General features: G+C 41.3%; 1 protein-coding gene across 2 annotated transcripts in view; it reads left to right on the top strand.

The window, feature by feature from the left end:
- Positions 1-27,940, top strand: part of Dip2c (disco interacting protein 2 homolog C) — a 402,377-nt gene that overhangs the window by 291,770 nt on the left and 82,667 nt on the right. For both annotated transcript variants that reach the window (XM_051151462.1, XM_051151461.1), the window contains 4 exons: positions 767-831; positions 5,133-5,226; positions 5,331-5,450; positions 6,787-6,901. In XM_051151462.1, the coding sequence (XP_051007419.1) occupies positions 767-831; positions 5,133-5,226; positions 5,331-5,450; positions 6,787-6,901 (394 nt within the window). The remainder of the gene's footprint in view (positions 1-766; positions 832-5,132; positions 5,227-5,330; positions 5,451-6,786; positions 6,902-27,940) is intronic.

The following is a 27,940-nucleotide window of genomic DNA, read 5'->3' on the forward strand; positions in this document are numbered from 1 at the left end:
AATATGGTCAAATGAAGCCCTAAAGTCCTGAGTGCCAGACTGTCTAGCATCATGGCTTCAGTGTTTAGAAATAATTATTTCAACAATATATTTTATTGCTTTTTTCTGTCCTTCCTTCTTTGGAATTCTCATACCTATGTTGCTTCAACATTACATCATCCCTGCCTTGATGTATCTCACCTTCTTTACTGTCCCACCCTTAAAGAGTTCTAATGTGACAAAAGCCTATGCACTGCCAAGAAATCTTCTCCTCCCCATGTTTTCCTGGTATAAGAACAAGGTCTTATGTTGGAGAAAAAAAAAAAAATCTCAGGAAGGCAGGAAATAAACAGGAAGGTATACTGTGTGGCTATTTGGTGATGGTGGAGGTGGTGGTGGTGGAGGTGGTGGTGGTATGTGACAGTCTTTTAGAAGTCTTACTTTATGTCCAAGCTGGCATTGAGTTAGCTGTGTAGCCCAGCATTGGCCTCGAAGTTGTGATCATCCCAAGTGCTGGGATCACAGGCCTACACCACTGTGACACAGTAAGATGTTTTTCAGGGTGATGTGTCAGCAGGTATGGTGCTCACTTACATGCCTGGAAACACTCTCTAGCCAGGCCAGCACTCCTTAGTGGGCTATAAGTGCCTGTGGAATATCTGTGAAGACCGAGTATTATGGTCTCTTCTAAGATCCAAATGACCCTTCAGGTAGTGGCTTTCCTCACAGTTTCACTCATGTCACTCTATCATATCAAGTAAAACTTGTAATTCTTTCTCTTATACAGCTGAAACCATTGTGAATGTTCTAGACTTCAAGAAGGATGTGGGGCTCTGGCATGGCATACTGACAGTAAGTAAGCCCCCTTCATGCCTATTACACAAGTGTGTCCAACTTCCGCAAGGCCCCTTCTCACATTACAAACAGAGAAATCTCGTGTTAGAAGTCATACTGTCCTCTAGCCAGCTTACTGCACAGTGCAATAACAATAGCTGGGCTCAGGAAAAAAACTTTTTTTTTTTTTTTTATGGAGAGAGATTTGTCTCATCTCAGTGCTGCTTGAAAGTGGTGGCTGATCTAGTTGTGGATACTTTAGTAGAGAAATGCTTTTGATTTTGAAGTGTTTCTGGCACTTAAAAAAAATAAAAAACAAAAAAATGCCTGCTTCAGATTCCCCACCTGTTTCATACAAGGCAGTTTTGATTGACTTGTTTTCTTAGTAGTTTATTAGGCTTAAACATCATTTATTTTCTGATGTAGAAAACCCCAATAATTTTTACATAAATGTTGGGAATATAAATATTATAGTTTGCTATTTGTTGGTGAGCTGGCCCTACTTGTATGACCCACAAACATGTAAGTACCTTGTAGATACTCTACCTGTGGTTCCAGCCCCTTCTGACCTCTGTGTTCCAGTAAGGCTTGCTTCTTACATCCTGATGCTTTTATATGTGGAGATGCAGGAAAAAAAAAAAGGTTGAAGTGTTGATATGCTGGTGTGTGCTGGTACAGAGGGAATATCACAGATTTGGGGTTAGAGAACTAAAAAATATGCACTAAGGGCTCTGTGCCTGTTGTAGCTATGACTCTAGTGAGTGTCCTATTCATGAGCACAAGAAGCTCTCTTTAGCACTGAAAAGTAAATGCAGGGCTCTTTGGATATTAGGCGTGTGCTACCATTGAGCTACAGCCTGGCTATTTTGGGTTTTATTTTTGAGATGGAGTCTAGACTAGCTTTGAACTCGGGATCATCCTGTCTCAACCTCCTAAGTAGCTGGGAGGCCTGGCAAATTCATTCATTTATTTATTTCTTTAATATTTTATTAACCTATTCATATTACATCTCAATTGTTAGCCCATCCCTTGCATCCTCCCATTCCTCCCCCCCTCCCGTTTCCCCCCTACTCCCCTCCCCTATGTCTGTGACTGAGGGGGACCTCCTCTTCCTGTATATGCTCACAGGGTATCGAGTCTTTTCTTGGTGATCTGTTATCCTTCCTCTGAGTGCTACCAGGCTTCCCCATCAAGCCGTTTGACTCTATCAATAAATGAATTTGCATTCTGCACCATTGAGTGGAGGGGCAAATTCATTTATTGATAGAGTCAAATGGGAATGAGTCTTACCTGTTGTGTTGGCATAAGGGTGGTGTGGTTTGGTACTGAGTAAACACTCATCTGCCTGTATGTGTAATACATGTGGGTCCACTGTCACACCCTTGAGAACAGGAATAGTTACTATTAGAGTTAGTTCCTCTAATAGCAGATGCATGGCTCTGATTATGCATTGTCTTATGTATCCCTGCTTTACCCAGCCCCTCTGAGAGTGTCACCAGTGCTGCTCAAGTAGCCCTCTTGTGGACAGCACACTTTAACTCTGTTGTTCTACATCCCTGTCTGCAGTCTTGGACTCACAAATTGCCCTTTTCTTGACTCTTCCTAAAGCCAGATGATTGAACATGTTGTAGCACACAATTTGCCTCATTCTGGAGATGTGTAGGCTCCCTCTCCTTTGGGAAGAACCCCCAGAAGCCCCTGGGTTTGCACAGGTTCTATAGAGACCTCATTCCTGGTGGGGGATGTACAGTTGTCTTTTCATGTTCCCTTGGAGCTTCTCCCTTGGAAGCAGTGATTCCTAGTGCACAAAAGCCAAGCCAGAAAGCACTGCCTTGACATTTACAGTCTGTAGTCCTTCCTGGGGCTGTGCAGCAGATCCAAGTTATCTGCATGCCACCTGAGTCTTAATCACAACCATTTATATAGTGAGTTTTCCCCCATCTACTTTAAGGAACTGTCTAAGAGTCTCAATCTATGCCATCAAGGCTAGATGGAAGACTGTGGTTCTGACCCCTTTACAGAGTTGCATAACTTTCAGTGTGTTAACTAGCAAAATTAATTTGGAGACAACTATTATACTCTTCTTTGAAAAGGAATTTGACTTCTAGAATGAAAGGCTATAAAACTAAATGTTATATTTTTGTTTATGATTGACAGTTACATGTTTAAGTAGTCCTGTGTGACATTTTAGTACATGTAATATGTGTTAATATAGGGACAGATTAGTTGGCAATGGAACATGTGTCATTTCTATTCCAAAAATATTCAGAATTTCTCTAGTGTTTATTTTGAACCTATCAGTCTTGTCCACTGTTGTTATCCTACTGTACTATAGAAAATTAAAAGTTATCACTTCCCCCTGGAGGGGCTGCCTTGCCAGGCCAAAGGGGAAGAGGATGCACTCAGTACTGATGTGACTTGATATGCTGAGGTGGGTTGGTAGGGAGAGGGCTCCCCTTTTCTGCATAGTGGGGGATGGGAGGTAGAGGAAGGAAGGGGCTACGATTGGGGTATAAAGTAAATAAATAAAAATTTTAAAGGTTATCACTTCTTGGCCATTTGACTAAGGCTAATTGTAGACTATTAGAGGTTAATCTTTCCATCTTAACTGTGTCTTGTGTGCATTTACCAGCTCTTCATTGCGTCTGAACTCACATTTCTAGTAACACCTACTGTATTCACCTCTTCTTTGTGATTCACAGTTCACTTCCACATATAAATAATACAATGCACTGTTTTGTTTTCCTGTACCAGACTGATCTTGATTAACATAATGTCCTGTCCTCCAGTTATATCCATATTGCAACACGTGGCAGGGTTTGTTTTGTTTTGTTTGAGACAGACTTTCTCTGTGCATAGCCCTAGCAGTCCTGGACTCACTTTGTAGACCAGGCTGACCTCAGACTCACAGAGATCCACGTGCCTCTGCCTCCCAAGTGCTGGGATTAAAGGTGTGGGCCACCACCCCCTGCCAGGGTTCCATCTTTTTTTGTTTTTTAATTTATTACTATACAGTATTCTATCTGCATGTGTGCTTGTCTGCCAGAGAGGCACCAGATCTCATTATAGATGGTTATGATTCACCACATTGTTGCTGGGAATTGAACTCAGGACCTTTGGAAGAACAGCCAGTGCTCTTAACCTCTGAGCCATCTCTCCAGCCCCCAGGGTTCCATTCTTATGTCTTCAAAATATTTCGCTGTGTATATGTATCACATTTTCTCTCTATGCTTCCACTGATAGATATCTAGGTTAAATCTATATCATGGCTGTTACAGTGCTACAGTGAGCTCATGAGTGTGATGTCTCTTCAACATACTGACTTCAGTTCCTCTGTTAATGTGCCTAGTAGTTATTCTAGTGGGTCATGTTGTAGTTGTCTTATTAATGTTTGTATCTGGGGTTCTCTGTGTGTGTTGTACCCTTCAAACCATTTTTTACTATTGCTCTACCAATGTACATTCCTACAAACTCTCTTTGAGATTACCTCTTCTCAGAGTACTCACAGGCCATTCTGAGAGGGGCAATAACTCATTGTAGTTTTGACTTGCATTTCTCTGGCTTGCAGTGATGAACACTTTTTCATAAATATCTTAGGTATTTATATATCATCATCTTATTTGGGATATTTATGGTGTGCTGTTTGTATGTTGTTCTCTGTGTGTGTGCCTGTACATGTGTGGTATATTTACTTTTTAGTGTAGATGTATGTAGGTTCCTGTGCATGTGTGTGCACGTGTGTGTGTAGAAGGCAAAGACAACTATCTGGTGCCATTATCTTTTGAGACAGCTTCACTGTGAAGCTGGAGCTCATTGATTGGATTCAGCTGGCTAGCCAGTGAGCTTTAGGGATTTCCTTGTCTGTGCCTCCTCACTCCCCCAAGGTCTATGGGTACCCACACATGGCACCATGGTGTTGGGGACTCAACAATTGCGTCCTTATGCTTGCCTGGTGGGCACTTCACTGATTGCGCCATCTCCCCAACCCTGAGCATCTACTTTTGAAAAAATCCTTTTGGGGTTCTTTTTAATACAACATTTTAATGAGAAAAGGATTTGGACTTAAATTCTTTGACTCTGTCAGAGGTAGTTGAGCAACAATGATTACTTTGTCTTAATGGATGACACCAAAGTATCCCCTAACAATACTGAGCCTAACTTGAGTCAGCCATCTTGTCCCCTGAAAGCTCCTGTTGTGTTAGTGAACCTCAGTACCTCATTTTTGCTCCTTGCTGAGCCTCAGTATATCTAAACAGCAAGCCCTCTCTTCATGTACCCCACCTCTTTGCTTACCTCTTGTGTTCGTCTGTTGGTTTCAGAGTGTCATGAACATGATGCACGTCATCAGCATCCCATACTCACTGATGAAGGTCAACCCCCTCTCCTGGATCCAGAAGGTCTGCCAGTACAAAGGTTGGTTTCTCCTGGGCTGTGGGTGAATCACAGTTACCTGTCTTCTTCAGCTCCACACAGTCTGGTGGTGACACATGATAACTTACTTCTATTTTCCTTTGTAGCAAAAGTGGCTTGTGTGAAATCAAGAGACATGCACTGGGCACTTGTAGCACACAGAGATCAGAGAGATGTCAACCTGTCCTCCCTCCGCATGTTAATAGTGGCTGATGGAGCAAATCCCTGTAAGTGAAGCATCAATTGTAGATTCAAAGATGGGCAAGCCTCAGAGCTCCTTTTTTTCCACATGCCATTCTTGGCACTTTGATGTTTTGTTTTTTCCTAATCTGTATCTTGATTGAGACTATCTTCAAATAACCAAGAAGTGTTCTTAAAGACCAGGATAACAAAGTGACTGAACTAGGTGTTCATAGTTGGCTGGCCTAGAGTCAAAAGAAACAATCAGATTCTGTAGAGACAGTTCTTTCTTGAATTTAGCTTTCTCAACTATGCAGTGATAATCAGATCATAATCCTTGAGGATAAAATGAGTCAATCCCAAGTATAGTTCTTTGGCATAGAATGCAAGCTCAAGAAGTACTATTTTATGGTCTACTGTAGTTGTAGTAATAAATAAATTAAGCTTTCATTTTAATAAAACTTCATTATAAAATAACAATAACAGCCAAGCACAGTGTTGCAGGCCTGTAATCCCAACACTCAGGGAGCAGAGGCAGGTGGATCGCTGTGAATTTGAAGTCAGTGTGGTCTACAAAGTGAGTCCAGGACAGCAAAGGCTACACAGAGAAACCCTGTTTTGAGGGGAAAACCCAAAATAAATAAATAAATAAATCTCAGATAAAACAAATTAATATTTCCATAATATATCCTCTATATGCCTTGAAATAGCTTGGTTTTGTAATACTAGTCTGTAATGTCAGAAGCCACATGTCAGAACTGAATGAAAGACTGTTTCTGACCTCATCTGTAACCTCTGCTTAGCTGTGTTTGTAAACAGGAGGAGGCTATGCTTTCTTGATGCCTGATGGGTGAAAGTGAGCATAGAAACAAATAACTTAGTTTATAAATGATTTCTTCACTTCTAAAATAATTGCCTAAACTGTGAACTAATTAAATAATTACTTTTAATACACATCACCACAGACTATCTTGCATAAAAAACTTAATTTGTATTTGAAAGTCATAGATTTCATAGGGCTTAGTAATTAATGCAAATTCATCTAAGAGACGTTTTCTTTGGTTAGATTGACTCATTTTTCTGGATCTTGCATACTGAAAGTTGTAGACCACGTTTCACGGAAGTTAATAAATTAAATTCATTAGTTACCCAAAGTGTCTTCTGTATAGAAGTTGCAATTTTAATTTCTTTTTCTAATGGTTTGAAAATATTATCTTTCCTTGTAACATAAGTAATAAAATGTAGTAAATGTCTTGATTTTCCACAGTGATTTACTCTGTTTATATCTGAATTATAACTTCAAAATTATTTTGCTAATATGGGATACTTTTAAGTCAATCACATTGTTACACTTGTCTGACCATTGTCCCTCTTTCCCTCCAGGGTCTATTTCTTCTTGTGATGCGTTTCTCAATGTCTTCCAGAGTAAAGGCCTTCGGCAGGAGGTCATCTGTCCCTGTGCCAGCTCACCAGAGGCCCTCACTGTGGCAATCCGGAGGTACTGGGTCACTTCACTTATAGTGTACCACTGTCCTGACAGAGCAACTGAAACAGGGGCAGTAGTTAATGCTTAGTGTGAGCTTAAGAATAGGCCCCAACGCCAGGCATGGTGTCACATGCCTTTAATCCCAGCACTCGGGAGGCAGAGGCAGGAGGGTCTCTGAGTTTGAATTCAGCCTGGTCTACAAAGTGAGTCCAGGACAGCCAAGGCTACACAGAGAAACCCTGTCTCAAAAAAAAAGGGGGGGGGGGCTTCACATGTTCTCTGGTGAGTTTCTTTCTTCCATTTAAGAATGGATGCCCTTGAATTTTCTAGATTGGTTAATTAGGGAAATATTTCTAGTTTTATTCTTTCCTGAGTTGTTAGAATTCTGTATAGGAAGATGTGGGACTGGCATGATTTCCAGTTTTCAGTACTCAATTTTCATCACCTTGAATAAATGTCTGGCTTTTAATTTGGGAGTGAAATAAAGTAAATGTTGAATCACGACCCTGGGCATGTGGTTTCGTTTTCATATCTATTTTTTGTCCCATAGGAAAATGTTCTTTATGAAACTTAGCCAGATGTAGAAACACATACCTTTAATTCCAACACTTGGGAGGCTGAGGCAGCTTGGTATCTTGTGAGTTCAAGACCTGTGTGTTCTATATAGTGAGTTTCAGGCCAGCTAGGCACTTCTGTTGAAAAAAAAAAAAAAAAAATGAAAGTGAGAAAAAGAAGGGAAAGGATAAGAATCCTTGGATTTCTGAGCCTTTGAGCAGCATAATGGCACATCAGGAGGTCTGAGGACTGTGACAACCAGCTTTCTCACAGCCTGGCCATAGAGCAGTCTTAGATGCTTCTGCTGGGAGCAACATCATTCACTGTTGATCATAAGTCACTCCAGCCTGCTTCAGAACAAACAGCACAGTACAAGGAAGAAGTAGTTATGTAAATGTAAAATTTATTCTACTGGAGTGAGAAAAGCCAAGCCCTGTAAATGGATACAAGGAAGGATCACCTGACCAGCATCATTGGTAATTGGAGCTGGCTGTCAGTCACTACTCCAGGCTCTCACTTATCCATACTACAGGAAGAGGTGTGGGAGGCCTTTGAAGCTTGTAGCTTACTTTCATTGTTTAGGGGTCTACTTCTAAGTTGGTTTTTATTTCAGGCAATGGTTGTGCATGCTATGAGAAGAGGTAACATTGAAAACTCAGTGTTCAAAGCAGAGGTTATGCTTTATTTTAGTAGAAAAGAGTGTGTTCCGACCCTAATTAAATTCTTTGTGTCATATACAAGTGAAAACAAGACATGAAAGGGGTGAGGGGGACTCTAGAAGAAGCTCAGCTTGCATGGGGAGGAGATGAAAGAGGGTAATGGTAGGGTGAAAACAACCAAAATACATTGTATATATGTTGAAATTGTCAAAAGCAATTTTTAATTAAAAATAGAGCTTCCTAAAAATATTGACCGAAAGAGTCTGTTGGTTACTGTTTTTGTTGCTTTGATGAGATACTTGACAAAATCCACGTAGGGAAGGAAGAGCTTATTCTGGCTCCAGATGGAGCAGCTGACTGGTGCAGGGAAGGCATGACAGAGTGGGAGGCAACAGGTTACGTTGCATCAACGGCCAAAGTCTGAGAGCAATGGAAGCTGTGCACAGCCAGCTTTCTCCTTTCCCCAGACCATTAATTAGACGGTACCACTTTCATTCAGCATGTATCTCCTCTCCTCAATTAAACTTTCTGCAACTACCCTTCTATGCACCCCAAGAGGTTTATTTCCTAGGAAATTCCATTTCCAGTGAAGTTGACAATGAAATTTAACCATTACAAGTAATTTTTTGGGGGGAAGAAATCCTGTGATGTTCTTAAATTTTGTTGTATTATTAACTAGATGATAGGCCTAAGAAACTGAGAATGTTCGAAGTATCAGCCACTTTTAATCTTGTCAAACTGGACATTGACTGTTACTACTGTAAATGGATGGTGTACCATGTTACTGTCAAGATTCTAGTCTCTATGCTTTAGAAGTATTATACCATAGGTCTCTCTGAATAACCTGACATTGACCTTGAAACATGAAACACACTTAGGGTTATATAGTACAACAGGTTTATCCTAATTATCCTCTTTCAGGATTTGTGCTCCTAAGAGTAGATATCAAGAAGATGAGCATCAGGTTTGGTAGGGGCCAAGTGTCTAGAGTCTTGGGTTTGAGCTTAGCCTTGCTGATGCGTGGCCGCCACATAATCTTCACAAAGCATTTGTTCCAGGGCTTCAGTTTATTCTGCTGAAAAGTCAGAGAATTGGATATAGTAATCTCTAAACTGTCCTTTGAATGTAAGTGCTTAAGATTTTGCAGTGCTGTTAAAGAGCAGCTCAGCCACCAAAAAAGTTACAAACATGTGATCCACATGTATAGAATTGACTGGATAATTTGTCATTCATGAATGTGTTCTTGCTGATGAAGTTTTTACTGAAGGTCTTGGGTGTTATAAAAGATCATCACCACCAAACAAACAAACAAACAAACAAAACAAAAACAAAAAAAACCCCAAACAAACCAAAAACAAAAACCAAACCACCACCAACAAAAAACGGAGCTAGGTTCATTGATTTCAAAGGGCATTGTTTGTTTCATCACTATTTTTAATAGGTGTTAACTGAGCAGAAGATGGGATATGTGGTATGATCACTGGGGCTGATTTAGCTGTTAATGCTGTTGGTTTTGTTTCCTGAAATGTGGAGTCTTGATATGTGCTCAGTGTGGCTTTGAACTTGGATCCTATCTTAGTCCCTGTCCTCTTGCTGTGAAGAGACGCCATGACCAAGACAACTTTTTTTTTTTTTAATTTAATTTAATTTGAAGACAACTCTTATAAAAGAAAGCTTTTAATTGTGGGCTTGCTTACAGTTTTCAGAGATTTAGTCCATTGTTTTCATAGCAGGGAGTATGGCGGCATGCAGGCAGGCATGGTGCTGGGGCAGTAGATGAGAGCTACATTCTGATCCATAGGCAGCAGACAGAGATGCTAGGCCTGGCATGTGCTTTTTGAAACCTCAAAGCCAACGCCCAGTGAGACACCTCCCCCAACAAGGCTACTTCTCCTCATCCTTCTCAAATAGTGCCATTCCTTGATGACCAAGCATTCAAACGTTGCTCAAATCACAACAGACTCCTCTTGCCTCAGCCTCACAAGTGCCAGGATTATAAGCATTTGTTGCCATGCCTGGTTACCTTGTCAGAATTTTTGCCAAATGATTTCACTGATAAATTCTTATGTAGCCTTTTTTCTCCCCTCCAGAAATTTAAAGGGGGAAAGTTTGTAATTTTGAGAATCAAAATAGCTGTGTATAATCCTTAACTATTTTCAGTAAGAACATTTTCTAAGCTTTAATAATTTCGTTTATTCTCTTTTATATCCTTGCATTCAACTCTTGCTATTTGATGTCTCTGGAACAAAGCTGGTGTATGTTCTTTTGGACTCTGTTGCTCATACCTATAGCTGTAGTTATCACAGTGCTGCTCCAAGCATGGCGTGCTAGAGGTGTTTTGTGCAATCTAATGTGACTGAGATTGTCACCTGCGGTAACATTAAAGGGCTGGAAACAGTTTATATCATATCTATGGGTTTAAAATATAAAAACAAATATATCTAAAAGCACTGGAAAGACATTAGGGGCTAGGGAGATGGCTTATTAAAGTGCTTAGTATATAACCATGAAAACTGAGTTCAATCTCTACTACCTATGTTTTGAAGAAGGTGAGGTGCCAGGCTCAGCAGCACACACCTGTAATTGTAGCACTGGGGAAGCAGAGACAAAGGACGATCCCTGGGTGGTTACTCACTGATCAGCCCGTTCTGACAAATGGATAAACTCCAAGTTTAGTGAGAGATCCTGTCTCAAAAGATAAGAGAGTGACTTAGGAAAATAGCCCACATTAACCTTTGACCTTCACGTGACCCCCCCCTTTCCTCCCCCCTTCACACACACACACACACACACACACAGAGAGAGAGAGAGAGAGAGAGAGAGAGAGAGAGAGAGAGAGAGAGAGAGAGAGAGAGAGAGAGAGAGAGAGAGAGAGAGAGAGAGAGAATATAACTCCAAGTAGGTTCTGTGACAAACACATCTTCAGTTTACCCCCATTTCCTTTGAAGCGTATCATCATGTCGAGTATGAGGTGAGATTCTATGTTCAGTGAGCAAATGTGATTATGAAGTGGTAAGTACAGCAGCTCTCTGTGGTTTTACAGCACAAATTCTTTCTTAGTCATCTCAACTGATAGGAAAGAACATACTTCCTGACAATTCAATTCCTGCCTACAAACTGGGACTAAATTGGTTCTACTGAAAATCCAAGTGGTCCAATCTCTAGAAATAACTTTACTCCCCCCCCCCCGAAGATTTGACTAAGTGAGAAAAGAAAAATGGTCCCTCATAGAGGACCCTGCTGTGTCCTTCCCTGAGGTGGGTTACATTTCTCTTCCCATTGTCAGAGACTACCTCTGCTTCATGGTGCCATCTTCCCTTTGCTAAGTAGAGAGTAGAATGGTATGCTGCGTCTCTGATAGTCTGATCTCTGCTTACTCCTCTGGGAGACAATGTTTCAAGGCCAGGGATATCTCAGCCTTGCAAAGTTTGGCTGGCTGAGTTTAGCTTGTCTGCACACGTCCTTTCACAGTTCCCTGTGAGCAATCTGGAAGGCAGTAGAGGAATGGGGGTGGGTACTGGCCCTGGAGCAACAAATAAGATTCTCCTGTACCTGAGCCATCTGCAGACTTTCATAACCATCCATACAACAGTGTAACAAAAGAGACATCCTATTCTTAAGAGCATTTGAATAAAAAATAGCATAGATCTTACAGAAAACTGCAGAATACTAAGAACTTGATTCCCTTTTAATTCATGTGCACATATTCTCCATAATTCATCTCTATTTCTGTGGCTTGGAAACCACATGCAAGATGGTGTAGGTGTCATCAGTGAATGTGAGAATATACCCAACACTCTGCTCTTTATTTCCCTCTTTGCCTCATATAACAAGTAACAGTCAAATTATAGGAACATAATATGCAGCCCATTTAATATCTAAAAGGGGACATAATGACCCAGCTCCTTCACTTTCTGAGTCCCTATTTCAGGCACACCTGTATTCACTAAAGCATATTCATAGGTAGTAGTAACATGGCATATGTGAAGCCAGGCATGCCAATTACAAGTTTCCCAGCATGCCCCTAGGAGAACAAGGCCCATGAGCATTAAGCATTGCATGATTTGTTTAATTCTGCTCTATACAGTAAAACTACTATGGGAAATATTGAGGAAAGGGAGAAGGAATAGACCTACAGTTTTCCCATTGATAATACAAGAAAAAAGAAGTGTTTGAGTGTAGTATATAGAAAGCCAAGCTACTGGAGAAACTGGGCACTGTTACAGGTAAAATCATCATAAAGAAGTTGGTATTGGAATGACCACCATGCATAACCTGAAGCCAAGGAGGGATAATTGATTAAAGTTGTGCACTGAGGTGTTGAACCAAGTTAACAGAAACTAGAAGAACAGTGCAGAAGCTAGGCAGGAAGTTCTTGGCCTTGTTCAGAGTGGCACATCAGCGTTCCAGTGCCCCCACTGCTACTTGAAGCCACACCAATCTGGAGACAGTAGAGCTCCATCAACCTCCTCCCCCCCCCCCAAATGGAAAGAACTGTAAATATTCATCAGGGTGATTGTGCCAAATTTTCAGAAAAGGCACAGCATAGCAAGGTGTGATCCATACCCATGTTACTAGATATTTAAATGCTGAGAAGGAAGGACAACCTGAGCCCAGGAGTTAGAGACCTTCACCCTTGGGAACGTAGACTAGTAGCTCCCAAAAAGATATTGTACCAAGCTTGCATCTGTAATGAAAGTACATTTCCTGACCCCAAAGCAGGATAAAATTCATTGACAAATTAACAAGGTCATCATTGTTGATGAAAATGGAGTGCCAGAATAAGTATGTAATGGTAATGAAACAGATTTTACAGCGTTACTGTTCCCTAGGAAGACACTGACAACAGCTGTCAGGACAGTCCCTACAAGGATAAAGGATGCTTACAAGGAATAATTGTGTGGGTCACGCTAAGTCATCCCAAAGTGAACTTGCTGGCAAAACCCTGGCAAACTTGTTCTAAAGCAGTGCTTCTCAACTTGTGGCTTGTGGCTTGTGGCCCCTTTGAAAGTTGAACAACCCTTTCAAAGAGATTAAATATCTTGCATATCAGATATTTAGCATTCATAACAAAATTACAGTTATGAAGTAGTAATGAAAAAAATTTATGGTTGGGGGTCACCAAGATATGAGGAACTATATAGAAGGGTCACAGCATTTGGAAGGTTGAGACCACTGCTCTAAGGGAAGGAATTTCTTCTTACTACCAACTGTCACGGTTTGCCAAGGATGTCATTCCTAATTGGTTTCCGAAACATTTCATCCTGGCAGTGCCTGCTTAGGGCAATGAAGTTGGACTGGGTGACAGCTGCAAGATTGTTGTTATTCCTAGATGGCTTTCTGTTTATCCTCCTCATGAAATGTTCATTAGAAAGGTGTTGTCACATGCTTTCATGAGTCCACCCATCTGACCAGGATGTTTTATGGATGGATAGTCAGTATAAAAGCACTTTCTTGAATAGAGGCATAGAAATGGAAGGTATCCAGAAGGATAGTGTGTCATATGTGCTGCTAGCAGTGTTTGGATTACAAAGACAAAAGACAGACTATTGCCTGTTATGACAGTGAACAAAGTATTGATGGATTCCATATGTCAAGTGGAGTGGGTGGAGGGAAATAACTGAGCTCCTTCTGCAAAACAAACACATCTTTAGAATCTGTCAGCTGGAGGAAGTAGATACTGAACTTTTTTCACATCAGTAATGAGGCTCTATTATTCATTGAAAATGGCAGAAGAGATGACCATCATAATAGTGGTAGGGATAACACTTAAAGTGGCAACAGTGGCATGGTGAGAGGTGAGGTGGACTCACTGAAGGACTGGAGCAGCAATCGCTTGTGACTGCACGAGACATCTGTCAGATCCTTGTTCATGAGGCCAATGGCTCTGGAGGAAACATTTTAAGCACACAACAGACAGAGGCCTCCTTGTCCCTGGAGAAGACTCCTGCTGCTTGTGATGCTTCTCAATGAACATGTGTGGCCACTTTTCTATTAAAAAAAAAAAAAATTCCATCACAGGTGGAGATTGGTGGCTGCCATTGTTTGCTGCTGACAGGTGCTACAGGGATTATGGGGATACTACTAGGCAGCTTGGCTATGCTGATGCATTACTTTTTTCCTGTAATAATGGTGTGCATATTTTGCCCTGCTAAATACTTACATGTGATAATTGTGAAAATAGTTGCTCATTGGTAGCACACAAATTTGGAGAGAGGAGTGATGATGCGAGACAATCACAGATTGTCGCTATGGTGCCTGATATGATGACACCTGCTTTTCTAAAAACTCAATTTATACCCACTATAATTATACACACTCATTAAATACCTGTAGAATTTTTGTTGGGATATATGAATAAGATATGTAATATAAATGAATTTTGTATTTACACGTTTTCTGTCCACAAAATATTGTGCATATGAAAAATTTCAAAATCAGGGCACCAGCCAAATTTCAGAGCATGCTTTATTCCAAGCATTTTGTGTCAGAGATACTCAGTTTAGAATATACATGTAGACATCTTTTGAGGGTTTTGTTTTTGTTTTTGTTTTAACTTGCTTTTTGTTGATATTGAGGCCTAAACCTAGTCTCACATGCTTTACAAGGATTCCACCATCATAGTACATTTCCAACCCTGAAAAGGTAGGATTTTAAATGTTTTGCCCACGTGAAGCATTCACAAGTACAACAAATGATACTCCATTCCTTACTGTGTGGATTTCAGAATTATAAATGCATGTAACTAGAGTTGAAACAGACTATTTCTTTTATATTTTTATTGTTTGTATTATGACACAGGCTTCACTATGTATGTAGGTCTCTCTGGATTTAAACTCACTGTGTAGCCCAGAGTGACCTTGAATTCCAGAGGCTGAGGTAGGAGGATCCTCAGTGCTAGGATTATAGGTGTGTGTCACCACATCTGACAAAACAACCTTTCTTCAACTCAGACTGATGCCCTTAAAATGAAGCAGCAAGCCTTGAGTAGTACTAGAAATTATAGCATAGTTTCTGAAACTAACATTTCATTTCTAAATAATACCTTGAATAATTTTTGTGTGACTGATTTCACTTCCGAGAGGAGGCCTCTGGTTCTGTGGAGAAATGTGCCTGCCTACGGAGCTGAGTCAGTGAGGGCTTGGGGAGACGCTCAATTAGTAATGTGCTTGCTGCATAAGCAGGAAAACTCTAACTTGGGTCCCCACCAGCCATATAAAAAGCTGGGTTCAGTGGTACATGTCTTTCTTCCAGTGCTGGGGAATTAGAGACAGGAAATCTTGGGGCCTGCTGGGCAGCCAGTCTAGCAAAATTGATGAGCTACAGGTCCAGTGAGAGATCCTGTCTGAGAAAAACAGGTGGAACGTAGTCGAGGAAGACATCTAGTGTTGGTCAAATTCTAATCTCCATGCTTAGAATAAGAGTCGGTGACACCTGGCCCTAAGAGCTACACTGAGTTCCCACAGTGCTGAGAGCCTGCAAAGAGCTGCCTACTTTAGTGTGCTGTGCTAGAACATACTGCTGTATGTGTGATGATATCAATGTGCTTTTGAAAAATCAGGCCTATATTTTAGGGCTTTTTTTATTAATTTATTCATATTACATCTCGATTGTTAGCCCTTCCCCTGTTTCCTCCCATTCTTCCCTCCCTCCCATTTCTCCCCTTCTCCCCTCCCCTATGTCTGTGACTGAGGGAGACCTCCTCCCCCTATACATGCTCTTAGAATATCAAGTCTCTTCTTGGTAACTTGCTATCCTTCCTCTGAGTGCCACCAGGTCTCCCCATCCAGGGGACATGGTCAGAAAAGGGGCACCAGAGTTCGTGTGAGAGTCAGATCTCACTCTCCACTCAACAGTGGAGAATATCATGTTCGTCGGCTAGGTCTTGGTAGGGGTTCGAAGCTTACTGCCTATATTCTCCTTGGCTGGTGCCTTAGTTTGAGGAGGACCCCCGGACCCAGATCTGCCTGTCATAAAGTTCTTCTTGTTGGTTTCCAGGACCCTGTGGGTCCTACTATTTCCCCATTCTTCCATGCTACTCTCGCCTAAAGTCTCAATAGGATGTCCTCTCCTCTGACCCACTTTCTTGGTAAGTAAAGATTTTCATGGTACGTATCCCTTGGACTAGTGTTTTGATATAAGTGAGTATATACCATTTGTCTCTTTTTGCTTCTGGGTGAACTCACTCATTATGATAATTTCTAGATCAATCCATTTGTCCACAAATTTCGGGAATTCCTTGTTTTTAATAGCTGAGTAGTATTCCATCGTGTAAATGTACCACGGTTTCTTAGTTCATTCTTCTACTGAAGGACACTTAGGCTGTTTCCATGTTCTGGCTATTATGTATAGAGCAGCTATGAACATGATTGAGCATATGTCCCTGTTGTGTGGTAGGGCATTTTCTGGGTATATTCCAAGGAGTGGGATAGCTGGGTCTTGAGGAAGCCCTATTCCCATTTTTCTGAGAAAGCGCCAGATAGCTTTCCAAAGTGGTTGTACTAGTTTGCATTCCCACCAGCAATGAAGGAGTGTTCCTCTCTCTCCACATCCTCGCCAACATGTGGTGTCATTTTAGTTTTTGATCTTAGCCATTCTGATGGGTGTAAGATGGAATCTCAGTGTCGTTTTGATTTGCATTTCTCTGATGACTAACGAGGACGAGCATTTCTTTAAGTGTTTCTCGGCCATTTGATATTCCTCTGTTAAGAATTCTCTGCTAAGTTCCAAGCCCCATTTTGCAATTGGGTTGTTTGGTTTTGTGGTGTTTAATTTCTTGAGTTCTTTATATATTTTGGATATTAAACCTTTGTCAGATGAAGGGTTGGTGAAGATCTTTTCCCATTCTGTAGGCTGTCGCTTTGTTCTCTTGACAGTGTCTCCTTCCTTACAGAAGCTTCTCAGCCTCATGAGGTCCCATTTATTAATTGTTGACATTAAGGCCTGGGCTGTTGGTGTTCTGTTCAGGAAGTTGTTTCCTGTGCCTATGTGTCCCAGGCTCTTCCCCACTTTTTCCTCTAACTGAATTAATGTCTCTGGTTTTAAGTTGAGGTCTTTAATCCACTTGGACTTGAGTTTTGTGCATGGTGACGATAAGGGTCTAATTGCATTTTTCTTCATGTAGACATCCAGTTGGACCAGCACCATTTGTTGAAGATGTTATAATTTTTCCATTGAATAGATTTGGCTTCTTTGTCAAAAATCAAGTGAGCAAATGTGTGTGGATTCATCTCTGGGTCTTCAATTCAATTCCATTGATCCACCAGTCTATTGCTTTGCCAGTACCATGCTGTTTTAATTACTGTTGCTCTGTAGTACAGTTTAAGATCAGGTATGGAGATTCCTCCGGAGGATCTTTTGTTGTATAGGATTGTTTTTGCTACTCTGGGTTTTTTATTTCTCCATATGAATTTGAGAATTGATCTTTCAGTATCTTCAAAATATTTTGTAGGTATTTTGATAGGGATTGTGTTGAATCTGTAAATTGCTTTTGGTAAGATGGCCATTTTTACTATGTTGATTCTCCCGATCCACGAACAAGGTAAATCCCTCCATCTTCTCATGTCATCTTCAATCTCTTTCTTCAGAGGTTTGAAGTTGTTTTCGAATAAGTCCTTCACTTGCTTGGTTAGAGTTACTCCTAGATATTTTATATTATTTGTCGCTATCGTAAAGGGAGTAGTTTTCCTAATTTCTTCCTCTGCCTGTTTGTCATTTGTATACAGGAAAGCTACTGACTTTTTTGAGTTTATTTTGTATCCTGCCAATTTGCTGAAGGTGTTTATCAGCTGCAGGAGTTCTCTGGTGGAATTTTGCGGGTCACTTATATACACTATCATATCATCTGCAAATAGGGATAATTTGACTTCTTCCTTTCCCATTTGGATCTCCTTGATCTCCTTTTGCTGTCTTATGGCTTTGGCTAGAACTTCAAGAACTATATTGAAGAGATAAGGGGACAGAGGGCAGCCTTGTCTGGTTCCCGATTTTAGAGGGATTTCCTTGAGTATCTCTCCATTTAATTTAATGTTGGCTGTTGGCTTGCTGTATATTGCCTTTATTATGTTTAGATAAGTGTCTTGTATTCTCGATCTCTCCAGAAATTTGGATGTAAATGGGTGTTGGATTTTGTCAAATGCTTTTTCAGCATCTAAAGAGATGAGCATGTGGTTTTTCTCTTTCAGTTTGTTTATATGACGGATTACATTGATGGATTCCCATGTGTTAAACCATCCCTGCATGCCTGGAATGAAGCCTACCTGGTCATGGTGAATGATGTCTTTGATATGCTGTTGTATTCGCTTTACGAGAATTTTGTTGAGTATTTTTGCATCAATGTTCATAAGAGAAATTGGTCTGAAATTCTCTTTTTTTGTTGGATCTTTGTGAGGTTTAAGTATCAATGTGACTGTGGCCTCATAGAAGGAATTTGGTAGTATTCCGTCCATTTCTATCTTTTGGAATAGCTTGAATAGTATCAGTATTAGCGCCTCTTTGAAGGACTGGTAGAATTCTGCACTGAAACCATCTGGCCCTGGGCTTTTTTTGGTTGGGAGACTATCAATGGTTGCTTCTATTTCTATAGGTGAAATAGGGCTATTTAATTTGTTTATCTGGTCTTGGTTCAATTTCGGCAAATGGAATCGGTCGAGAAATTTGTCCATTTCCCTTGAATTTTCGAATTTTGTGGCATAAATGCCTTTAAAGTAGGTTCTTACGATTCTTTGTATTTCTTCGGTGTCTGTTGTTATGTCTCCGTTTTCATTTCTGATTTTGTTAATTTGGATAGTGTTTCTCTGTCTTTTAGTTAGATTGGCTAATGGTTTGTCTATCTTGTTAATTTTCTCAAAGAACCAGCTCTTGGTTTTGTTGATTCTTTGGAGTGTTCTCTTTGTTTCTAATTTATTGATTTCAGCCCTGAGTTTGATTATTTCTAGGCATCTACTCCTCTTGGGTGTTTCTGCTTCTTTTTTTTCTAGAGCTTCCAGATGTGCTGTTAATTTGTTTATGTGGGATGATTCCATTTTCTTTTTAAAAGCACTTAATGCTATGAATTTTCTTCTTAGCACTGCTTTCATTGTGTCCCACAAATTTGGGTATGTTGTTCCATCATTTTCATTGAATTTCAGGAAGTCTTTTATTTCTTTTCTTATTTCTTCCGTGACCCATGTGTCATTAAGTAGAAAGTTGTTTAGTTTCCACGTGTTAGAATGCTTTTTGTTATTTCTGTTGTTGTTGAAGTCCATCCTTAGACCATGGTGATCTGATAAGATACAAGGTATTATTTCAATCTTCTTGTGTCTGTTGAGGTTTGCTTCATGACCAACTATGTGATCAATTTTAGAGAATGTTTCATGGGGTGCTGAGAAAAAGGTATACTCCTTAGCGTTTGGGTGGAAAGTTCTTTAGATATCTATTAGATCCATTTGCTTTATGACATTGGTTAATGATGTTATTTCCCAGCTTAGTTTTTGAATTAAAGACCTGTCCTTGAGTGAAAGTGGGGTGTTGAAATCTCCCACTATTAATATGTGGGTATCGATGAGTGGGGCAAGCTTTGTTAATAAGTCTTTTACAAATGTGGGAGCCCTTGTATTCGGAGCATAGATGTTCAAAATCGTGATGTCTTCTTGGTTGACTTTACCTTTGACGAGTACGAAGTGTCCATCCTCATCTCTTTTGATTAATTTTGGTAGAAAGTCTATTTTATTGGATATTAGAATGGCTACCTCAGCTTGTTTCTTGTGACCATTTGCTTGGAATATTTTTCCCCAACCTTTTACTCTGAGGCAATGTCTGTCCTTGTGGTTGAGGTGTGTTTCTTGAATACAGAAGAATGTTGGGTCATGTTTATGCATCCACTCTGTTAGTCTGTGTCTTTTTATTGGAGAGTTGAGACCATTGACATTGAGAGATATTAATGACCAGTGATTGCTAAGTCCCTTCATTTTTGGTATTTGTAACAGTCAAGATTTTGTGAGGTTGTGATTTTGCAATGGTGTAGTTACCCATTTCCTATGTAATTATGGTTGTAGTTTGACCAGTTCGGGTGGAGTTTTCCTTCTAGTAACTTCTGTAAAGCCGGATTTGTGGTTAGGTACTGTTTGAATTTGTTTCTGTCATGAAATAACTTGTCTTCTCCGTCAATGGTTATTGATAATTTTGCTGGATATAGTAGTCTTGCCTGGTATCTGTCGTCTCTTAGGGTTTGCAGCACCTCTGTCCAGGCCCTTCTGGCTTTCATGGTCTCTGCTGAGAAGTCAGGAGTAATTCTGATAGGTTTTCCTTCGTATGTTACTCGGCCTTTTTCTCTTGCCACTTTCAATATTTTTTCCTTGTTCTGTATATTTTGTGTTGTTATTATTATGTGGCGGGAAGATTTTCTTTTCAGGTCTATTCTATTTGGTGTTCTGTAGGCCTCTTGTATGCTCGTATGCATCTCCTTCTTCTAATTGGGGAAATTTTCTTCCATTATTCGATTAAAGATATGTTCTGGGCTGTGGAGTCGGCTATCTTCTCTTTCCTCTATCCCAATTATTCTCAAGTTTCGTCTATCATGTTGTCTTTTAATTCTTGTATGGTCTGTGTCAGGAATTTTTCAGATTTAGCATTTCCCTGAATGGTTATTTCCAGTTCTGCGATTGCATCTTCAAGTCCCGATATTCGTTCTTCCATTTCTTGCAATCTGTTAGATAAGGCCACCTCTGTGATGCTTGCTTTCTTCTTTGATGCCTCTTGATCACGCTTTTCTTCTGTGTGTTCCTGCATCATAGCTTCCATTTTTATCTTCATGTCTTGGACTGTTTTAATGATTTCCATCATCTGGTTATTTATATTTTTCTGAAATTCTTCAAGTGCCTCTTTATATGACTCTTTTAACTCTTCAGCTCTCTTGTTTGCCTCCTCCTGCATTTGTTTACAGATTTTATTTGTTTCTTCCATTATCATCTTCTTTACTAAGGACTTGAGGTCATTTTCTTGCCTAGCCATTGCTGTTAGGTTCTCTAGGTTGTTTTCATTGGGAATGTTGGGATCCGGAGATGCCAAACTGTTTTGGTTTTTTATAGCATTCTTAAGCTGTCCTCTTGTCATTTTGATGGCTCTGATGTTGGAAGGTATTTTGTAGTGACCTTCGCTGGTTGAGAGTGGTTAATTAATGACTGATTATAGATCAGGTGCTCTTGCCTGTGGGGGATCAGGGAGTATTTCCGTGGAACAGGTAGGTGATCCGGTTTCACTCCTGATGATTTTCCTCTGCACTGTGGGTTCCAGGCAGAGCCAGCCAGAGTAGATAATTTGTTTGGACTTTACTGCTGTAATTCAGATCAGCAATTTTGGGACCTAGAATAAGGTCCGCAGACAAACGTTCTGGTTGAGTAGGTTGATCCCAGCTGCCTGTCCTTCCTGTGGTTTTGTAGTGAGACCCCAGGTAGATCAGATCATCTGGGGGTGTAGCTGTCTTTTAGCTTGTCTCTATACCCTGTAGCAGTGTCCAACCTCTCCCAGAACTATACACCTGGGGGGACCAAGGTTGCTCTTGGTCAGCAATTAGACACTGCAAGCAAAACCCTCTTAGTCTCCCGATAAAGTGAGAGTGCCTGCCTTGCTCGGGCCAGAATCCCCAGCTGGGCTCTCTTGTTCGGGGAGCAGGGAGTGCAGGGCCAGTGCCTTGCGGCTGGGCGGTTAGTAAGACTAGGGTTGCAGAGCTCTGGTGTCGCCCACGGAACCAGATCTTCCCGCCGGGCTATGTTGGTCCACCCACGCTCTAGGTCAGCAATTAGACACTGCAAACACGACCCATCCACGTCTCATCTCCCTATAATGTGAGAGAGAGTAACTGCCTTGCTCGGGCCAGGATCCCCAGCTGGGCTCTCTCTCGTTCGGGGAGCAATGAGCGCAGGGCCAGTGCCTTGCGGCTGGATAGGAACAATAGGGTTGCAGAGCTCTGGCGGAAGCCTGTGGAACTAGGTCTTCCCGCAGGGCTAAGAAGTTCAGCTATCACTTTAGGCAAGACCCACATCTCCCGATAGGTCTGTGGAAGCAATTCAAGCTGATTTCTGACTGCCGCTGTTTGCAAGGCTCAGTCCGCTGCGATTGGTGTTAGGTGGGCCCCGGATGGCCAGCGAGCTGTAGTCCCACTTTAGCTGTCTCTGTTGGGTCCCGCCGCCTGTGTTTCCACCCGCCTAGGCGGGTGACCTCCGCAGTTTGGGGTGGTGTGGAAGGAGGAATCCTAGGGCAGATTCACCTTCTTCACTGAGACTCCTCTGGTTGGGGACTCTGGAAAATCCCCTCCCCAAACAGCAAGTCTGTGCTTTATATACAGGCTGCAGTTTGCATGTGGATTCCGTTTCAGAGTTTGGGGAGTGCGTTTAGCACCTCCGGGATGTTGCTTGACCCAGGGGGGTAGGCCCCCTGTTTGGTCTGTGGCCTTTGGGGCCCCACTCACCTACAGTTCTCAAAGTCCAGCAATCTGTTTCTCCACTTATGTCTCTGGTCTCCTCAGAGTAAATCAGGTACGTGGCTTAATGGTCGGCGCCATCTTGGAATGCCTATATTTTAGTTATCTAATTTTTTTTGGAAAATATTTTGAAAACCTCAGCCTTTACAGAGATAATCTTTCCCAAAATAAGATGTGATATCTAGCTTCTGAAAAAGCTTAGGTCAAGTTGTAGCTGTGTCAGGGATCAGTCAGCAGTTACACTCAAATCTGACTGTACCCCTGTTGATGGTCTATAAACAATTCAGCTAGACTGAAGGCTGCTACACACTCCCAGTCTCCTCTCAGTGGCACTGACAGTTGTTTTGTTACTGACTTTTACACATAATACATTTTCTTGGTAACTTAGTCAGTTAACCTCATGAGACAAATAAAGGTTTTGTGTGATTTCTAATAGGTGCTAGAGTGGGAATTTCTGCAGGCAGGCTTTGGCTATAATGACCAAATCAATAACTGGCAACTAATCACCACTGAAAGGTTTGCTGTTTTATATATGTATGTAATTCAGTTCAGATTTGCTTCCTTACCACATCTTTTGTGATACAGCTGGGTATCTGTCGACTTTTCTGGAAGACTGTTTCATATAAAGTCATAATGGCCTAAGGCTGGCTAGAAGTTTAAATTTTGTTGTATAGATTAAACCTATTTTGGGTGCTTAAAAAACTGTACTGTTACCACCACAGAATTTAAGTAGAAGCTCAAATGCAGAGGTTTCACTAAGACATCTTTTGTCTGTTTCACAAAAATCATAGCTTTCCATAGCTTCAACTAAAAATGACTATCCATAGGCCTGCTGAGATAATCAGTAGGGAAATTGGCTACTGCATAAGCATGTAAGCCTACAGTTAGACCCCTGGCACCCACATAAAAGCTAGTGTGATGCTGCATAGCTCTATACCCAGAGCTGGAAGGCAGAGAAAGGATACTGAGGCTTTCCAGCTAGCCAGTCTAGCTGAGTTGGCAAGGTTTTAGGGCACCTGTGCACATCTTAAATGACTCTAAAGTCCACAGAGAATGAGTTAAAGTAGGCTTGAGAAACAGCACGGTTTGAACCATGTTCACATAATATGTGTGAATGGTTCTGAATGGAAACTGAATGATAGAAATATTCATTTGGATGAACTTATGTACATCTTGTATACCAATGCAAACTAGTACACCTAGAAGCATTTCTACATAAATGTTTCTACATTTCTCCCTCAAAACCATGATGAAGTCAAATGTAACCTAAGTAACAGACACTGCCTGCTCTCTCAGGAGCGCCTCAGAGAGCAGCCAAGTAAGAGTTACTGTTACGCTGGGCGTGGTGGCCCACACCTTTAATCCCAGCACTCGGGAGGCAGAGGCAGGTGGATCGCTGTGAGTTCAAGGCCAGCCTGGTCTACAAAGTGAGTCCAGGGCAGCCAAGGGTGCACAGAGAAACCCTGTCTCGAAAAACAACAACAACAAAAAAGAGTTACTGTTACGAAATGTCCTCTTCCTAATCAGTTGTTTCTGTTTTAACTCAAAATACACCTGCTGACATGTGTTAGGGATTCTCCAAGACCCAGGATTTCTGGTGTAGAAAGCATTCTTCATTCTGGCTGGTTGCATCCTTACGGTCTGTGTGTCAGGGGTGGGGCTGGAGGGGTGGTTTCTATAATGGGCTTCTTACAACATTTATCCTAATTCCTTTTAAAAGGTAGAAAAATGTAGCTGCATCTTAGGACTTTTTAGCAAGTTTTCATTATGGGTTTGATATGAGTTCCCTAGAATTTACCACCACTTCATAGTTTTCTGAGCTTTTCCAAGTATTTGCATTTTTCTTTTCTTTAATTATTGTAAGAGAGAGTGAATGAGTAGGAATGCATATATATTGCATATGCATGTGGAGGGTGGGGGCAACTTTTGGGCATCAGTTCTCTCCTGCCACCTTGTTAAGGGAGGGTCTCTTCTGTGATGCATACTCCAGGCTAGCCAGACACAAACTGCTGATTCCCCTGTTTCCTGTATCACTTGTAGGTGTTCTGGGTTTATAGATGTTGGAACCGAACACCAGATTCCATGACAAGCACTGTTACCTGCTAATCCATTTTCTTGAGCATAAGTGATTTCATTTTGACTTTCACCAATACCCTTATTTTCTAAAAGAGACATATTATAAGACCTGTTGAGTTTCTTGTTATGTCTGGCTATGTATGTGGACCAGTCCCCTTTGATTATGCAGGTCCTTTGCCTGTAAATGCACATACTAGTACCTCCACTTCCTAATAACCAACATCATTGCCGGTGCTGTTGTGAGGCTGGTCATGAGGAGCAGCCTGGTGCCTTGTGGAAACTCTCTCCTGAGTCTCCTCTGTACCTGCTCGCCTTCATAGTTCTCACCATTCATTGAGAGTTGGCATGATCCAGGAGTCCTTGAGGACCAGATACCACCTCTTGTCTTGTGTATCCTGCCCCTGTTCTTAAAGTACAATTTTGCTTACACATGGGAGGCACACAGGATGTGACTTGTGATTGAAGCATTTGTCACTGGTATTCACTCCTGCTTAATGGCTTTAGTATAATAAGCATGTAAGTGTACTTGTACTATTGAAAGTGACTGATAACTTACCTCTTTCTCTCCCATCCTTGTGTGACAGTCATTGTTTCTTCCTTTCTCAAACCCACTCTGTAGGGATGCATCTGAATCTAACCACTTTGTCTTCCCTACGGCTTTCCAGGCCCATCACCCCTCGCCTGGGTTCCCAACCACTTCTATGTGGTCTCCTCCTGTTCACCAAGCACAGTCCGGCCAAAGCCTGGTGCAGGTGCAGGTGCCTCACTTAGATGAGAGTCTGGAGAGCACAGCGTCCCCTGCTGACCCTCACAGGAATGGCATTCAAGTATACCTCCTGTTCCCTTTGCCAAGGTGACCCTGGCCGCTCCATGTTTACAGAGCTAACTTCTTAGCTCTGCTGTTGGCGTAGACTCGCTGACTGCAGTCAGTGGCTGTGACACTTACTGCTCTATCTATTCGCCCTTTGTGAATCTCTGTCTGGTAAATAGTTGGTACCTAATCACTTTTAGATAAAGGAGTAAGAATAGTGTTCAGCAAACACGATTTCAGTTCTCCTCCATATGTGGTAGCCCTCCATCATGTTCCAGGAGAGGCTGGTGTGGGCCATGGGGTTTCTTGGGAGTTTATGCCCACAGCATGATTTCCACAGTGGAGTCATATGCCATTTTGAATTTTTATTTATCTGCTTCTATTTCATCAACATAGGGTGTTGCCTGTAGGCTGACATTATTCTCATAACATGGTCTGCTGGAAATCAGCTCCAGTGTGAATGCAGTGTGCCATCTAGTCAACTGTTTGCAGCCTACCTGAGGCCTATTCAGAGGCCACTTGGGTGAGAGAGAACCAATGGGTAGAAGTCTTGGGCAACAGTCTGAGCAGTGTACTCACTCATTCCTACTCTGGGACAGGAGAAAGAATTCACTGCATTGATGTGGGGTAGAGTCCAAGTGCAGAAAGCCTTCAGCCATGCCATCCCCAGCAGGGTGAGGAGTTTACATTGTCAGTTATAAAGCTGTGGAAAGACAGTGATTGTCTAGTGTATAGACAGAAATAATGAACCAGAAGTACGTGCACCATTTGCCCTGGCTTTGTGTAAATATATTGCCCTGGCTTGGGGGCACAGTGTCATGAGGGAGAGAGGTCTCTGGACACAGGTCACAGCAGGTAATTGCCTTTCATTCCTTTTCTCCTCTCTGGTGTGGGTGGTGATGTTCCCAAATGTGCCACCTTTCTGATTGGTATCAGTCCTCAGATTCAGGAACAAATCAAGGAACAGAAAAAGATATACTACAATTTCAGCATTTTAAGTTGAATTGGTAAAAACAGTGTAAGAAAAGTCTAAGATGGCCTTGGAGTCCAGGCTTACTCTCTGGTGTTTTCCTTGTACTCCATTGCCTTTCTTAGTCTTACTTCCTTGCTTAATTGTCATGCACATTTAAACAGTGCTGGTTTTGTAAGCAGATGATCTTTATAATAAACTACTGGGATTAGACTTTCCAGTCTCAACAACTGACTGCATGAAATAAAACTCATTTCAACATTAAATATACTTATTTTCTTAAAGGTACATATCATACCTTTTGTATACCCTGCCCCTAGCCTGTTTCTCCAATCTTTCTTCAACACTCCTTGCTCCCATTAAGCCTTTTACTTCCATAAATGTTACTTTCCCCTTTATTTATATATGTATACATTCCTTTATATGACTATGTAAAATCTAGGAACCACAAATAAGAGAAAACATACAGTATGTCTTTTTCAGACTGACTAACTTCATTTAATGTGATTGTCTCCAATTGCATCAATTTTCCTACAAGCAATCTTGTTAGAAACACCACCTACTTCCCCCCAGCCCCCACCTATTCCCTCTCCTACCTGCAAACCCTACAGTCTGTAGGGAGAGGTAAAGAATAAAACAGCACTGTTACAATAAATTGTTTCTATTCAGCCAAGGAAGCCAATTACTGACACAAAGAGAATGAAATGTAATTCAAAGCTACAAGCACTATGTCAGGCAAAATCTAAACTGCTACTAATCTAACAATAAACTAAAATAAACTGCTCTAATCCTCATAACCTACACATATCCCAAGCATGTGCCAATCTGATCCTTCTCTGGCAGCTTCTCTCCTCCTCTCTCTCCATCAACTGTCAACCTTAACTGTCAACTCCCATCTCCTCCTCCTCTCCAAGAAGTTCCGCCTTTCACTTCCTGTCCTTCTGCCCAGCTGATTGGCTAAACAGTGTTTTATTGACAGTTGTTACATCCACTCAAGACATTCCTCCACACAGTACCAACTTTGCAGGCACTGGGTTTGAACCTTCAAAGCCTGACCTCATGGTTTTCTTACACACTTAATTATACTAGAACTTGGGACCTGTGATCTTTACAATAAGAATTCTTTTGGTTGATAAACAGAGTTCAGGGCTAGGCCTAGAACACTGGTTCCTCAGCTTTCCTAATTCATGGGACCCTTTAATACAATTCCTCATGTTGTGGTGACTCACAACCATAAAATTTTGTTGCTAATTCATAACTAAAATTTTGTTACTGTTATGAATTATAATGTAAGTATCTGATGTATAGGAACCTGATATTTGACCCCCAAAGCGGTCATGACCCACAGGTTGAGAATAGCTCTCCTAGAGGAAGGATCTGCGATACACATAAGAATAGAGGATTTGTGGAGATGCAAAGCACCGATAGGGTCTCTTTCATAGGGGATGTGTTTTATTAACTGCAGGATTAGGGCCTTGAGCAATGCACAGGATATTTGGGGGATTCAGGTGGAGGCTGGCTC

This window comes from Acomys russatus, chromosome 9, assembly GCF_903995435.1.
Source record: "Acomys russatus chromosome 9, mAcoRus1.1, whole genome shotgun sequence".
Taxonomy (NCBI): domain Eukaryota; kingdom Metazoa; phylum Chordata; class Mammalia; order Rodentia; family Muridae; genus Acomys; species Acomys russatus.